General features: G+C 40.4%; 1 protein-coding gene across 9 annotated transcripts in view; it reads left to right on the forward strand.

Annotated features, from left to right (window-relative positions):
• The window catches only part of bcas3 (BCAS3 microtubule associated cell migration factor), a 525,512-nt gene that overhangs the window by 125,448 nt on the left and 383,275 nt on the right, over positions 1–16,789 (forward strand). For all 9 annotated transcript variants that reach the window (XM_057839609.1, XM_057839610.1, XM_057839618.1 and 6 more), the window contains exons 17-19: positions 8,631–8,749; positions 10,446–10,611; positions 10,706–10,803. In XM_057839609.1, coding sequence (XP_057695592.1) covers positions 8,631–8,749; positions 10,446–10,611; positions 10,706–10,803 — 383 coding nt within the window. The remainder of the gene's footprint in view (positions 1–8,630; positions 8,750–10,445; positions 10,612–10,705; positions 10,804–16,789) is intronic.

A 16,789-nucleotide genomic window follows, 5' to 3' on the forward strand; every position in this document is an offset into this window, starting at 1 on the left:
ATTTTTTTCTTTTTTTTCATTACCTCATTCACTGACTGCTTAACCTACATTTAGCACTTTACTCTCGATATTTTTAGCGCCCAATCGCAAAATCTAAGATTCTCGGCTCTAAGTATGAAAACAACCAGGTCACAAAATATAATTATTCTGAATTTTCACTGTTGGGACCAATAAAACTAGGACCTTTCCTTTGCTTTTATTAGTTGTAATGACAGTTAGATGTAATGGAAATCAACTTGTTCTTGAGCGACACAATTTCCATGAGGACAGCTTTAACATTTTTGCCTTTGTCAAATTGGAGATTTTGCAAGCAGACAAACAAATGAACACTCATCCCATCTGCACACAGGGATGATGTTAACACAAATGAAAATCCAAATGGAAAGATTGTCACACACAAAACAAAACACTCTCCCAACTAAATCCAGCTGCAGACATTTTGATGCAAATGCAGAAAGAGTGCAGCAGAGTTAATGAGAAAGACAACAGAGAGAGGATGAAGGAGACCTTTTGACCTGATGCAGATGTGTCCTCAGATTACTCTAATACATATATAACAGCCAAACAAGTACTAGAGCAATTGCCTTTCAGGACCTCAGAGACCTGGCTTTAAGGCTGTTGCAGTCCATGGCAGAAAGACAAAAGTATTTTTGCAAATCATTTCCCTTCTTTAATAGCCTTGGCTGAGCTACTAAAAGAGGAATGTGTGAACTGTTTTTCATCATCCATGCGCTATCATTTACAGTGGTATGAAAAAATATCTGAACCTTTTGGAATTTCTCACATTTCTGCATAAAATCCCCATTAAGTGTGATCTGATCTTTGTCAGAATCGCACAGATGAAAAAACAGTGTCTGCTTTAACTAAAACCACCCAAACATTTATATAGGTTTTCATATTTTAATGAGGATACTATGGAAACAATGACAGAAGGGGGAAAATAAGTAAGTGAACCATCACATTTAATATTTTATGCCCCCCTTTTACAGCAATAACTTCAACCAGACGCTGCAGATTAGTGCGGCACATCAATCAGGACTAATTTTTCCCCATTCTTCTCTACGAAACTGCTGTAGTTTAGTCAGATTCCTGTGATGTTTGGCATGAATGGCTGTCTTTAGGTCATGAAACAGGATCTCAATGGGGTTCAAGTCTGGACTTTGACTTGGCCACTCCAGAACGTGTATTTTGTTCTTCTGAAAACATTCGGAAGTTGATTTACTTCTGTGTTTTGGATCATTGTCTTGTTGCAGCATCCATCCTCTTTTTAGCTTCAACTGTCTGACTGATGGCGTCAGGTTTTCCTGTAAAACATCCAGATAAACTTTTGAAATCATTCTTCCATTAATGATTGCAAGTTGTCCAGGCCCTGAGATAGCAAAACAGCCACAAATCATGATGCTCCCTCCACCATGCTTCACGGTGGGGATGAGGTGTTGATATTGGCGAGCTGTTCCATTTTTCCTCCACACATGACGTTGTGTGTTACTCCTAAACAATTTAACTTTGGTTTCATCAGTCCACAAAATATGTAACGAACATTAAACGAGCAACAATGTTTTTTTTAGACAGCAGTGGCTTCCTCCGTGGAGTCCTCCCATGAACACCATTCTTGGCCATATATTTACATATAGTTGATGTGTGTGCAGAGATATTGGACTGTGCCAGTGATTTCTGTAAGTCTTTAGCAGACACTCTAGGGTTCTTTTGTACCTCTCTGAATATTCTGCGCTGAACTCTTGGTGTCATCTTTGGTGAACAGACACTCCTTGGGAGAGAAGCAACAGTGCCAAACTCTCTCCATTTGTAGACAACTTCTCTGACTGTCCACTGATGAACATCCAGACTTTTAGAGATGGTTTTGTATCCTTTCGCAGCTTCATACTAATCAACAATCCTTGATCGCAGGTTTCAGACAGCTCTTTTGACCGAGCCATGATGCATATCAGACAATGGTTCTCATCAAGACAATTCTTACCAGGTGTGTGTTTTATAGTGGGCAGCTTTAAACCACTCATCAGTGATTGGGCACAAACCTGACTTAAATTGTTTGGTAAAAAATGATTTCAATTGCTCTTTAAGTCTCTTTAGGCACAGGGTTTAATTATTTATTTCCCCCTCTTCTGTCATTGTTTGCAATCCATCCCCATTAAAATGTGAAATTCTATAATTGTTTTGGTGGTTTTACTTAAAGCATACACTGTTTTTACATCTGTGTGATTTTGACAAAGATCAGATTACATTTGATGGTGATTTTATGCCGAAATGTCAGAAATTCTAAAAGGTTCAGATACTTTTTCATACCATTGAAAGTACTTACTTCTTCTAACTATTGGCCTCTTAAGTAGTTATAGGAACTGTCCTTTCCCAGGCAGTGGTGTTCGCACATGGGTACTGCACCTAATACAAACTGCTGTGTTGTTGTAGTCTGCGCCAGTAACACGTTATTTACTTGTGACAACCATGAAAACTAAGCTGAACGGAAAACAACAAAATAGAGACCGTTGAGGACACAGTAGAAATTCTTGCATTTTTAAAGGGAATCGTTTCCATCGGCGAGCAAATCCAGCATCTAACAACAAGAGCGGACTAGCACACAGATTTAATACAGGATAGTTTTTATCTACTTTTTTTTAATTCAATATGGTGGCTCCTCAAGACACGCAACTATGGAAGGGGCTTAGATACTGATTTAAACTCATCACCAAAAACCCACGTAATCAAGTTCCTATGGCCGCACTGGAAGTCCCGACGTCAGAGTAGGTTCTCGGAAATTGAGTTCCTGGTCTCTGGTTCCTAGATGTGTGAACACAGAAAATAACATCGTCCCCCTAGGTTCTAGGAACTGCGGACAGTTCCTACAGTACGAAAACGAATAATATCAACAATATACACTTTATTAGGTACACCTGTCCAACTGCTCGTTAACACTTAATTTCTAATCAGCCAATCACATGGCGGACATTATGTGCATTTAGGCATGTAGACATGGTTTAAGACAATCTCCTGCAGTTCAAACCGAGCATCAGTATGGGGAAGAAAGGTGATTTGAGTGACTTTGAACGTGGCATTGTTGTTGGTGCCAGAAAGGCTGGTCTGAGTATTTCAGAAACTGCTGATCTACTGGGATTTTCACGCACAACCATCTCGAGGGTTTACAGAGAATGGTCCGAAAAAGAAAAAAATATCCAGTGAGCGGCAGTTCTGTGGGCGGAAATGCCTTGTTGATGCCAGAGGTCAGAGGAAAATGGCCAGACTGGTTCAAGCTGATAGAAAGGCAACAGTGACTCAAATAACCACCCGTTACAACCAAAGTAGGCAGAAGAGCATCTCTGAACGCACAGTACATCGAACTTTGAGGCAAATGGGCTACAGCAGCAGAAGACCACGCTGGGTGCCACTCCTTTCAGCTAAGAACAGGAAACTGAGGCTACAATTTGCACAAGCTCATCGAAATTGGACAATAGAAGATTGGAAAAACGTTGCCTGGTCTGATGAGTCTCAATTTCTGCTGCGACATCCGGATGGTAGGGTCAGAATTTGGCGTCAACAACATGAAAGCATGGATGCATCCTGCCTTGTATCAACGGTTCAGGCTGGTGGTGGTGGTTAATGGTGTAGGGAATATTTTCTTGGCACTCTTTGGGCCCCTTGGTACCAATTGAGCATCATTGGAATGCCACAGTCTACCTGAGTATTGTTGCTGACCATGTCCATCCCTTTATGACCACAATGTACCCAACTTCTGTTGGCTACTTTCAGCAGGATAATGTGCCATGTCATAAAGCTGGAATAATCTCAGACTGGTTTCTTGAACATGACAATGAGTTCACTGTACTCAAATGGCCTCCACAGTCACCAGATCTCAATCCAATAGAGCATCTTTGGGATGTGGTGGAACGGGAGATTCGCATCATGGATGTGCAGCCGACAAATCTGCACATACTGTGTGATGCCATCATGTCAATATGGACCAAACTCTCTGAGGAATGCTTCCAGCACCTTGTTGAATCTATGCCACGAAGAATTGAGGCAGTTCTGAAGGCAAAAAGGGGTTCAACCTTTTACAAGCATGGTGTACCTAATAAAGTGGCCGGTGAGTGTATATGTTGGTTTCAAAGTTAATGGGGGATTTGCTTGGTGAACAAAGACCATTTTTATTTACGGTGCACAAATAAAATGAACAGTAAATGAAAAAACAATGCATAATAATCTCATCACATATAACTACTGCATTAACAAGAAGAAATAGTCATTAAGAAAAATAATAAAACACATATTTTATCATTGAAAATCTTTGCAAGAGCCCAGCAAAAATATTGGCATTGTCTAAACTCTGGTCCCATGATTGTTTGCCTTTAAAGTGCCTGTGACACGAAAAAGCATGTTACTTTCATAATACACACAGTATTTTATGCTCCTGAATGAAATGGACCACTTGTATGTGTGAAAAAGTGATCAATGTATTTACTCAATTTTTTAAATCCCGCGCTACGAAAATGACAGACTTCCGGCTTGGGTCTCGCATTGCGGAAGAGGGCACTGTGACGTGTACGGGAGAAGGAGTCCTCTTCACTATACAGCCACACTGTTGTATAAGAAGGACTAAGGATTCAGCTGATTTTGCGGATTAATTCGTTTATTTTTTACATTACGCCAGCCAAACGGCTGCAGAAAAATCTTGCTGTAGGAGGGAGAGGCGTGTGAGCCTTTTTGGGGTTTCAAAAGGTTCCCATTCACTGGCGGATATTGGCCAAAACAAGCCCTACTACTGTGCGACCATGGGACTTACGAGGAAGTGAGTAAACATCATGTTTTGTATTATGTCTAATACTGGGATCATTTTAATATGTAGGTGGCTTGCATTTTGTGGCTGACATGCTCCTTGTCCCCTCAGCCGACAACCGACAGCTTGTCGCACAACCCCCCGCCGGGAGAGCACTATACTCAGCTTATTGCCCTCTTCATGTGCCCGGTGTTCTGTCAGATTCTGTCAAATAGCTGCAAATACAGCGATTACAAAGTAAACACAACAAACTTTCTTTAAATAAAGGACTACTTACGTTTGCTCATGGATGGGCATGTAAAAAACTCTCCTCATACACATATTGTCATGTTAGCTGAATAACAACTGCAGCCGCCCTCCTATGAGTCTCTCGCTGTTCACGACAATCACCGTGTAGTAAAGCATTATTTTGCCATATTCGTGTTAACCATTTGGCAGCTCCACACTCCTCAGACGTCGGCCGGTTTGTCCAGCGGTCATTGTCCAGCTGCTTCCCAGCAAACAAGCCCTCTGCCCTTAGCAGGGGAACGACGAGCTCTAACTTGTTCGCCGCCGGGCGGGTTGCCGATCGGCGAAGACAATCGACAACCCAGTCGTCATGTGAAATGATCCGGGCTAGTTATGCGTGATTTTCCGCTTCGAAGACTTTGAAACATCACTCGGTTCGGGTTAGCATGTCGGCCAGCTGTCACGCCTCTTGGTTTGTTTACATTCTCCAAAGCCAGGGAGGGGAAATGACATCAACCCGACTTAGGTGGCATAAAATATCGTCCGGGAGGTGCGACAGTAAAGGTGAAGTTGACAGTTTTGACCATTATGTAATAATGGTAATTTTGCCATGTCATCCTGAATAAATGCATTTTTATTATTTCATATTCCATTTAGCACAAGACTGTTATTTGTCATGACTATTCCATTTATTTAGCTATTGGGGAAAAATACTTGGATAAAAAGAATATCCTGTAAAAATATTGGAGCGACTGAAACAATAACATTTTGCGGCTCTCTTTGTCGCGTTTTCCTTGTTCTGAATAATTCCCCCTCAATAGGCTAAATAGTAAAACCGATGAGCCCATTCTCCAGCTCACGTCATCCACATATTGGAGACGCTAGAGCCCTATAATGGTAGGCGTGGCTAACCGGCACATTAAAAGACTAATTTCTTGTCATCTGCGCTTTGCTAAATTGTTGTATATAGTCGAATCGTCTCAAAATATGATTCTCATTCACATAATAATGCTATTTAGGACTTTTTTTCTCCCGTCGTACGCACTTTAAGCACTGTGTGAGCCATATGTGTTATGGCAGTGCCTTATTGACACTTTGCACTTGTCATTATTATCTGACAGAGAACATGATCCAAAAACCTGATGGTTGCACTATTTTGAGTTGAATAATAAATAAAGTGGTGCAATATTGGCACTTTTTCCATAACTTCAGTTGAGTTCTTCTTTTTTTCACAGAATGTTGATTTGGAAAACTGTTACATTTATCATGATTAAAGCATCCAGTGGGGCATCACAATACAACTAGCTAGCTAATATGTTAAGTCCACGACCACGGATTGGTTTGATATTGGTATCAGATTTTTTGAGTTGGAGTTGCCATCACTGCTATTACATTTATTATTTAATTCAATCAAGATACAAAATAATCATTACATATTACATCAATAAGCAGTGTTGATAATAAGAATAAGAACTGCTTACTGGACTGTCTCAGGAAATTAGAATACACAATATTCTAATTTTCTGAGACAGTCCTGTATATTGTTCTATGTAAAGGACGTCAGCCAAGGTCGGCCCCCCACATTTTTACCACGCCAAATCTGGTCCCCTTTGCAAAAAGTTTGGACACCCCTGCTTTAAATGGTGGATTAATGTACAGGACTGTCTCAGAAAATTAGAATATTGTGTATTCTAATTTTCTGAGACAGTCCAGTATATCTTCACAATTCCCATATCCAAGAGAGTTGGATAAGGGTTTGAATTACCAATAATTTCAATATACATCGTACTTCACTCAAAAGTTCCTTCAAGGGTACAAGAAATGGATGATCAAACAGAGTGACATCTTGTAAATCAAAAAGCCTGTGAGATTTCACCAACACATATTACATTTTACTCATCCATCTCTATCCATTTACTCAGCCGGGGGCCTGGGAAGCGTCCATAGTTTCAACAGGCGCAACTCAGGGTCAATTGTAGGGGCGGTAAACCCCCCACTGCCATTTAGTGGGAATTCACTCAATGCCTCCATTACACTAGCCATTGTGTTCAGCTTGTATATGTGCACACCAGGGGTAAGCCATCTAAGGGCAAATTGTTCCTGTTATCGCCATAAGGAAGTGACCCTTCGCCCCCAAATCATGTATTAAAACTAATCGAAGAGTGCTTTTATGGTGGGGAAGGCTTAGGGGAATGCATTTAAAACTACACCTAAGGAGAATACTTTGCTATGCTATGATCGTTGAAAAGATTTCAGACTCAATGGATTGTTATAACTGCTGGGAAAAGTTCAATTACAACTTACAATTTGTTTAAAAAACAATGTGACAATATTGGGATATGAACAACAAAAGCACTCCCAAGTGCAACATATTGTAAACACTTTAGAGTACAGAATACTGAATGATAGATACACTCTTCATGAAACTCATACGCAGGAACACAAACCATAGGCAGATATTCAGGGGGTGCAGTGCCCCCCGTTTGCCGAAAAATGTTGTTGCATGTAATTGACTTTCCTATAAATTCATTTATTGGGGAAGTTCAGAATTTTTTTGACAAAAGGTTTAATCTTCAAGTTTGCGGGGGTTTTATCAGTCGATGGAGGTGATTTCAACAAATTGCAGTTTGTTAGTTATTTGTTAGTTTCAGGGCTCCGGAGTGGCTAAGCTAGTGCAAGTCAATGGTGCATGCATAGCATACCAATAAAAAAAAAAAAAAAACACAACATATGCATGCATGAGAATCACCAAGTATTAGTGTTGGCTATGTCATCAGGATAAAGTTATTAAAACTTACTGTCAATAATTGTACTATGAACAGCAACATTTGTAATCCAGCAGCTCTGCAAGGAACAGGCTGTCTAGCCAAGCAGGGCATGTATGATAAATTTGATATGGATAAAAATTGTAGGACAAGATACATTTCTTAAAAAATCTTTTTTTTTTCAAAAAACCCTCATTTTGGCGCGAACTGTAATTTTTTCAGGGTCATTTGAAAACCTCCCTGCGTTGCACGAGAATTCCGGTCATTTCACATCTCTTTCACATACAGTACGCCTAATCACTGTTAAAATCCCGGGATTTAAACGGGCAACCCTTGTATGTGAAAGCAATTTCCCGGGTCAACTGACACGGCGATTACGCTGACATTTCACAGGTCGCGTCCTAGTATAATGACCAGAACATTCCCGGGACGAGGTGTAAAATCTCAGCTTGAAGACTGGTCTAAAATTCCAGCAGAGCATTGTAAGAAATTCATTAATGGATACCTGAAGCGCTTGTTTGCAGTTTATTTGTCTAAAGTTTGTGCTACCAAGCATTAGGCTGAGAGTGCCAATACTTTTGTCCGGCCCATTTTTGGAGTTTTGTGTAAAATGAAAATGATTTAATTTTTTTTTTTTTTTTTTTTTTTTTTTTTTTCATTGCAATCAAAATATATGAAGATAATTACTACCAAAGCATTTGTAATTGCAATCATTTTCTGGGAGAAATTGAGCATTATCTTTCAGAATTGCAGGGGTGCCAATACTATTAGACCAGCAGTATATATATATGAATTTTAAGGAAGTGAAGTTGTGATTAAATATCTACACTTTTTCTTTGTTTCCCTCCTAGTAAGCCACCCCCTCAGGTGTCTCCAAGCAAGTCCAGTGGAGGAGAATTCTGTGTTGCTGCCATCTTTGCCTCCTCCCGATCGTGGTTCATCACAAACTCTACCATGAAAAGAGAAAAAGGTAGAGTTTAATCACAAGCACACTTGCCAATAGTGATGTAGTGCCCATTTATGTAATATGAATAGAAGTGGGCTGCAGCTATCGATTATTTTAGTTGTCAATGAATCTATCAACTAATTAGTTTGAAAAATCGAGTAATCGGATTAGGAACATTTAATGCATTGCAGAATAAATTTTAGGAGATGTAAAACAAAAGCTTCCTAAGATTGCACTCTCAAAAGACCATTAAATGTGAATACTTTGGATGGGTAATGGGTCATAGTGTTCTGGTCTAAATTTGATAATTTAGTCATCTTTTTGGCATAACACAGTCAAGGCTCTGCAGGGATCGCAACGGGGACCGGTACCAGTCCGTGGCGCATTTGCTACCGGGCAGCATAGAAATAATTAATTTGTTAACAACCGCAATCTGGTCTGTGCCTCTTGACTAATCTGAGTAGAGATTTGCGTACGTTCTAATGGTTGGCCGCTATTACTGGGGTGTTTGCAAACCTATAGCAGCCCAGCATCAGTCAGTGTAAACAGCAGCGTTAGCTGCTGTTGGCTGTGTGCTGCTGGCGGCGACATCTTTGGACAGCTTTTATACAGGAAAAAAAGGCCTCCTTCTGAGCCAGAAGAGGAGCGAGCCTATAACAGATTCCATTCTGCAAAATATGTGGCTAAAAGCTAGCAAACGAGGCAACAAAAGCGAATGCACTGAAAGCATCTTACCTCGTGGTGAACCGTATTGCTAAAGCCAAGAAACTTTTCACGATAGGAGAAGTCATTATGATGTGATCAAGGATATTTGCTGTCCAGTTTTAGGAGAGGCTGCTGTTAAAAAAGGTTAATTCCACGTATTGTGAGTTACATTTTCCCTGCACTTAATGTTCATTTTTAGCCCTGTCGTGTTATTTTATATTTTACTGAAATTTTCTGCCACACATTGTGGGTCAGTAAATAAAAAAGGCCCATATCACACTGGTCCGTTGTGGACCACTAGGTTATACAGTGAAACTACATAATAACAGTTTATATAGAGAAGTTGTGCTGAGGAAAAATAGATACCATTTTTTAAAATGACATAGTTTGCAGTTAATCTCAATGCTACTCATTACTCGAGTATTCTTTTCAACAAATACTTTTTACTTGTACCTGAGTAAATTTTTAGGTGACTACCTTTACTTGAGTAATATTATTTAGAAGTAATGCCACTCTTACTTCAGTTAAATTTTTGGCTATTTCACCCACCTCTGCCGGTTTACATACTCTGGAGGCACACCACTTACACCATTTTGGAGGTCTCGCTGCTTGTTGATTCTTCTCTGGGTTTCCGTAAAATATTATGGCAGTTGGCAGTCAGGTAACGCTAACAGTAACCACCAAAATAATCAGTAGGACAATGGAGGAATGCCAGGTTTGTTGGATCATGCGCGCTTAGCAACGGTTGCTAGGATGCATAATTAGTCAAAGGCCGTTTTGGGGGCGGAGTTAGTGAAAGGTCAATTAAACAACTGAGTGAACATCCCCCGAGACTTTTGAGGCCATAATTTTTGCCTAGGGTTGTACACACAAGTGAGTGCACACAACCTGTCTGTTCACATCCTAAAGCTCAAGTACTGCATGAACAAAGATTTGTTAATTGATGTTTCAATTAAAAATGTGAAATTTGCAGTCTTAATTTCATTTTTTGTTAACATTTTCATCCTGTTTTCAGATCAGCCACGGCAAACTGTTATTGACTCACTGTACATCATCAGCTGCTACGGTAACTTGGTAGAGCATGTCCTCGAACCTCGGCCAATAAGCACTGCACAAAAAATAAGCGATGACACAGCTCTGGAACTTTGTACCTCTTCAAGGGCATGCTGGACCTTAGCAAGGTGACACATTTTAGCTTTGTCTTCCCAAAATGTGAAATGTGCTAGGAATGTTCTTTGATGTTTTGTGTGTGTGTTCTGTGTCTATCCAAAACAGAACTCCACAATGGAATGAGCTGCAGCCACCATTCAACTCCAATCATCCGTTAGTTTTGGCTTCTAATAAGGTGCTGTACTCCCAGTATCTTTTGGCAGGTAAGTCTCATTAAGATGGACTTTTACTTATACTAAAAATCTTCACATCATTCTGTACTTTAGGAAAAAAAAAAAAAAATCTAACAGTTAGGATATTTTTTGCTGAAAACATTTGTGTTTGAAATCAAAACATACACCGTGACATCAAAGATCCACATTTTAGCATTCATGTTAGGGTGACCAAACTTCCTGTTTTGCCCGGACAAGTCGACTTTTCTCGTCCTCTCCGTGGCGTACGGTCGGGTTTTGTTTGCGTGCAATCTAGACCATTGAATGACAATAACAATTGAGTGGGAATAACAATTTGTCAACAATTGTTGTGATAGTAATTTATAAAATGTTTGGTTGGCTCATAGCCTACTGTGAGTGTACATTTCCATAGGTCTGCATTTTATTATTTTTTTTATGATTATTTTTATTTATTTTTTTTTTTCATTTTTATTGTTTGATTTTTTTTTTTTTAGGAACAATAAAGTCTGTTGAGTAACCTGTAATCTGTTGAGTAAAAAATTATTTCCATATAGTATATAATATATACTATATGGCAATATTTTTTTCTTTCATAAAAGTGAAATTTTCTATCCAGACGGAGGAGGCACACTTTAAATACATTAAAGTTATAGAGGCATCTTTGAGTGAACTTCGAGTAAAATTAAAGTAAAAGTATCCTGAGGCCGGGCCGAGTGTCCTATTTTTTGGAAAATGAAAATATGGTCACCCTAATTTATGTTATAGTCTTCACAATATTTTGCCGGCAGCTATGAGCAGTCCTGTTTGGGTCCATGTGTGTGTAATGTAGTGCTTCTCAATTATTTTCTGTTACACCCCCCCAAGGAAGACGTAAATGTTTCGTGCCCCCCCAAACTCTGCCGCCACTGTAAATTGTATCATTTGTCTATAATATTACTATTATAAGTACGCCTCTGCCTCACATTGTGTCCTTTTTTTCTATTGGAGAAAATAACGGAGATCAACTTATAAAGTATAACTTTATCAACATTGTTTTGTTTGTGACAGAAAAGACATAACGCACATCAATTTGCCTGAATTAAAAAAATAAAAATAAAACAGTCACATCCAAACTGTAAAAATACACTCAAGGTGCATTTTGAGCATTTAATACTGAAAAATAAAATCAGTAAATAATAACAAATTTAAATTGATTAGAAACATTAACTCATGAGGACAATATGCCAAAAAATTTGACCGAAAAAACTAAACTAAATAGAAAGGAAAAAAAGAGTGTCTTTGGACAGAAGAACATTTTTTATTTTCGCTGCTCGCTGCTCACAGAATCACCTCCAGTTTGCAATGGTGTGGGGTTATTTTGCACTGAGCATGCTAACAGTGCTCACTGGTTCACTTATATAACACTGACAAAGCGGGACGATTGTTGGCAATATTCGGCACGTTTTCGCTGAAAAACAACCAAGCGGCTTATCAATAAAATGCATTATTATTATTATCAATGAGATTGGGGTCTAATGTCTTTAAGTGGCGTCTTAATTGATTTGGCTTCCGGCTGTCCGCTATAATCATTTTTAGACACAGTAAACAGTGGTCTTTCCTCATCTACCACTGTATTAAATTTCAAAGCCAAAAGGCAAACATCCCGAAAAAAATGCATTCTCGGCAGCCGAGGGAGAACTGTAGGTGAGGGCGGTCGTCGTGACGATCCCAAGCCGAAAATGGCACTTCTCGGGCGGACACGTGAGAACCGGAGAAGACAGTGGGTCGCTGCGAGAGTCCGGCCGGAAAACGGCTTTCAAAAACAGCACACAGCTCTTCAAAAACCTCTTCTGTGTGCTCTTGCTTACATCAAAAATACTGCGCGCACTTTGAAAATGAGAGTGCTACTACCACCCACTGAGTGGATGTGCAAGTACACTTTATTCTAGTACGGCAAAAAAAAAAAAAGCATGTTCCCCGAGGTCACATGCGCCACTCCTGGCATCGCTATTTGAGAAGTACTGGTGTAATGTGAGGCTGCGCGCACACACCAGTGATTAGAGCAAGAGAGAGCGAGTGTTCACTTCTACACTAAGGTTTAGTTGCAGAATCAATGATATTTACATGAGAGTTAAATTGTCTTGAGTCGTGTGTATTGTTAGATCCAGTGTGCCTCTGTCAAAGGTGAGTAAATGAAGCCAAATGAATTGTTTGTAATCTTTGTTGATGAGATGTTCCTACTTAGCATGGAGCATTAAGCTAGTTAGCGATTATGCTAATCAGTGTCTTAAGTGTCCGTTTGTATTGTGTTTTAGAGAAGCATATTAGCACTTGCGTCATTGTTAGATAGTAAATATGTCCAACTACTTTTTGTAAAGAAACCACACACATAAAACCACTCATATAACAGTCTCCTTTCAACAGAAACTCTCATTCAAACTGTAAATTGTCATACAAGAGAGTTTGCTTTGAAATTGGATTTGGATTATATTTATGAACAAATGTTTGATAAAGAAAACTGATTCATTACAGTCTTCCTCCTTCTTGTTTTTCTTTCTTTTTAATCTGTCCTGTTCAGCTGCTTGACACGGAGAATGGAAATCTGAGTGTCCGATTAATTTGAACATTTTTAATGTATCACATGGGAGTATGACATGCATCCATTGTGATCATTCATTGTGTTTCGTTCATTAGGAGAATGCAGCGAGCAGGAATTGGTTATGGGGGAACAGTAAGGAAAATAGAAAAGGAGAGAGAGAGACAGAAGAGAAGAACAAATAACAACCAGAAATACATTCAACGTCTGCACTAACCATGAATATAGTAGTGCTATCGTTAGCTCGATTTCGGTCGAATCTTCAATTTTATTGTTTAGTTTAAAGCAAATAAATGAGTCATTGACAAATATATATCAGCGCTTTGACATTATTCTTCTTGTGGGCAATCAGCAGCAGTTTTCTTTTTATTTGAATGAACACGACTTTTGTCTGATTTGTGTAGTGAGAAATTCTGTTTATGTTTTATTCTCAGAACCTTTATTCAAAACTAAAAGTTTTATGTATTTAACACCCTACAGTTGTAGACTACAGTTAAGTCAAGAAGCTATGATAAAATATTTCGGCCGTGGCACAGTTGGTAGCAGGAGTTGTCCTTGGACCGAAGGGTCAGTGGTTCGGCAGCAGCCCCATTGGTGTGTGAATGTGTGCATATGTAAAGCGCTTTGGGCATGGTAACCATGCAGATAAATGCGCTATATAAGTACTGTCCATTTACCATATACCATTTATTTCTAAATGAAAGTCATCCATTTTGTTTTCAATGTTATTACAACATGCCGAAGACAACTTCAAGTTAAATTTTGAAAGTAATTGAAAAGACATTTATCAGACTGATCGTTTGATTATTCGTCCGATTAATCAATTATAAAAATAATCTTTAATTGCAGGCGTACAAACCAGTCTTTTATTTTTTATGTTCTTTGAGCATGTTGTTTATTGGGTGACTTTAACATTTATGTTGATCATCCTGAAAAAGGATGTGCTAAAGTGTCGTGGTTTGGGTTACTTTCTGTCAAGTTTGTGCCCGAGTGTGTCCTTGTGATTGCTTATTGATTTCACTTAGTGTGGCCTCTCCTTGTGTATCTACCAATCGACTTCCTCTCGTGTCACCCACCTGTGCCTCATTGCGTATGTTTGCATGTGTAGTTTTTCTCAATCCGATTGAAATCAATCGTATTAAGAATGGATTTGATCTGTATACATGAAGTTTAATTAAAGAGCTTTACATTGAATCAGCGTTTGCATGGCCCCAGCTGAATCCTATTGTATAGTTCTTTTTGACATGAGCATTACTTTACTCTCTGCCACTACCTGTAATGTGTAATTCTGCCCTCACATGCTCTGGCAAAAATTATCCTTACCATTTGCTAATTGATTGTTACAAGTACTTCTTTTTTTTTTTTTTTTTTTTTTTTATAAACCTGTCCTGTTCAGCTGTTTGACACAGAGAATGGAAGTCTAAGTGCCCGGGTTATCTGAACAGTTTTAATGTTTCACATTGAGAGTCTGATATACTCCCATTGTGATCATTGAAAATACCTTTTTATTATGACAAAGCAGCGAACAGGAAGGGATTATGGGGGGGACAGAAGAAAAGCAACACAAGAGAAGAAAGAAAAGAAACACATACACAAACAACAAGAAGAAATACATAGAACATCTAGACTAATTATTAATATGCTGGTGCCATCGTCAGCGAGATGTATTTCCGGTTTACACCATGTGGGGGCCTATTGGCCAGTGAAAGAGGGGGATGGGGGTGGGGGTGTCTATAAGCTAAGTGATTGAAAGAGGTAGAGTGTACACAAATAAGTTCTGTGATCTAGAACCCAGTAATCATGTGAATCTCTTATGAATGTAAGCCCGTTGGCGACCAACCCTACGCCGCCCCATCGCCAACCCCGGCACCAGGACCCCCAACCCGAGCATGCCCTACCGCATCCAGCAGCACGCGAGCCACACCGGACACGCGACAGCCACGCAGACGGGCGGAGAAGCCGCGCGGGTGCCAATCCAGGGCCACGGCCCCCACCCAGCCAGCCCGGGGAGGGAGGGTGGGCGGGGGGTTGGGGGGTCAAGCGCAGCCCATCCCTCCTCCCGCAGCCCAGCAAAGGAGCCATCGCCCCCCCCAGGATCCAGGGTGGTCCCCCGGGCCACCCGCGCACCCGTTAACCGGCCTTCAGGGATGGCAGGAGGGGACGCACCACCAACCCCACGTCTACCCCCACCCCCGCCCGCCCACCCGGGCCACAGCCGCAGCCCCCCAACCGGCACGACACGCCACGGGACCCCAGCGGCCCACCAAGGCAGGGCAGGGCCCCCCGCCGGTGCAGGCAACACCCCGCTGATACACTGGCGCCCAGCCAGCGGCCCGCGACGGACCGCAGGGCGGATGTCCAGTCAGAGAAGAGGGGAAGGCGGAGGCAGGAGAATGCCGAGGAACTGCCACGGGGCGATGCAAGATCGGAGCCCCGACCCCCCACCCCACTCCCGCGGCCGGCAGCCCAGGCAGAGGGGAGGCCACACCCCTCTGATAATTTTCTTTTTTTCCACGACTCATACTAGGGGCTTCATCAAGGTCAGCATCTTGTCCAGGAGTCAGTTTGGTTTTCGAAATTGTCCTTTTTAAAACTTATCCATGACTGACTGTCCTTCAAAATATCGTCAGGGACAACCCTAATAATGTTATAAATTATACATGTGGCCAGGTAACTTGACGAATTGGACAAACACAAAATATTTTTCTTTGAACGTAGGCTTTATTCCTGACTGCACACGTAAAAACTTGGTCAGCATTAATTGGGTAAACTCTTCCTCGCAACTGCTTATCTCTCTTCACTTCCGCATTAACGTATCACCCGCTGTTCTGCCCTCGCTGGCAAAGTAAATTTATTTGCATGCACATTCTGTATATAGTTTGAGATTTAATATAACTTTATTGAAAATGTTCACGTTAAAGCATCCTGTTCCTTTAAGAGATTGCTTGCTTGAGACTGGTCAGGTGATCTCACACCAGAAGTGGTTAGAGTTGTCATTACTCATGACGGGCGCATCGATTGTGACGGTTGCTACTGCGCACGCCCAGATCGACGCCATTTCCTCCCGAGGGATGACGGGAGATATAGACATATACGTGATAGATTCAACGATCGAAATACATTTAAAATGTAATTTTTTTTATCGGTAGGGGATTTTTTAATTAATCGCGAACTTTAGTGCATACTGCCATCTACTGTATAAAAATGTACATCACCTACAGTTTGCCTCCACCCTTATCTGTGTACCAATATAGTAATAATAATTCTTTAAAAGAATTGAAAAAGTGCTTTCCTTATATACCTAAATGTTTTCCTCTCCCCTCACCCCAAGTAACCCCTTCAGAGACCATTCACGCTGGTAAAATTTAAAAGAAAAACTTTAAACCTTACCGACTTTGTTATAACATACGTTTCTCAATGGTATTACAAATAGAAACTGTT

This window comes from Corythoichthys intestinalis, chromosome 6, assembly GCF_030265065.1.
Source record: "Corythoichthys intestinalis isolate RoL2023-P3 chromosome 6, ASM3026506v1, whole genome shotgun sequence".
NCBI lineage: Eukaryota > Metazoa > Chordata > Actinopteri > Syngnathiformes > Syngnathidae > Corythoichthys > Corythoichthys intestinalis.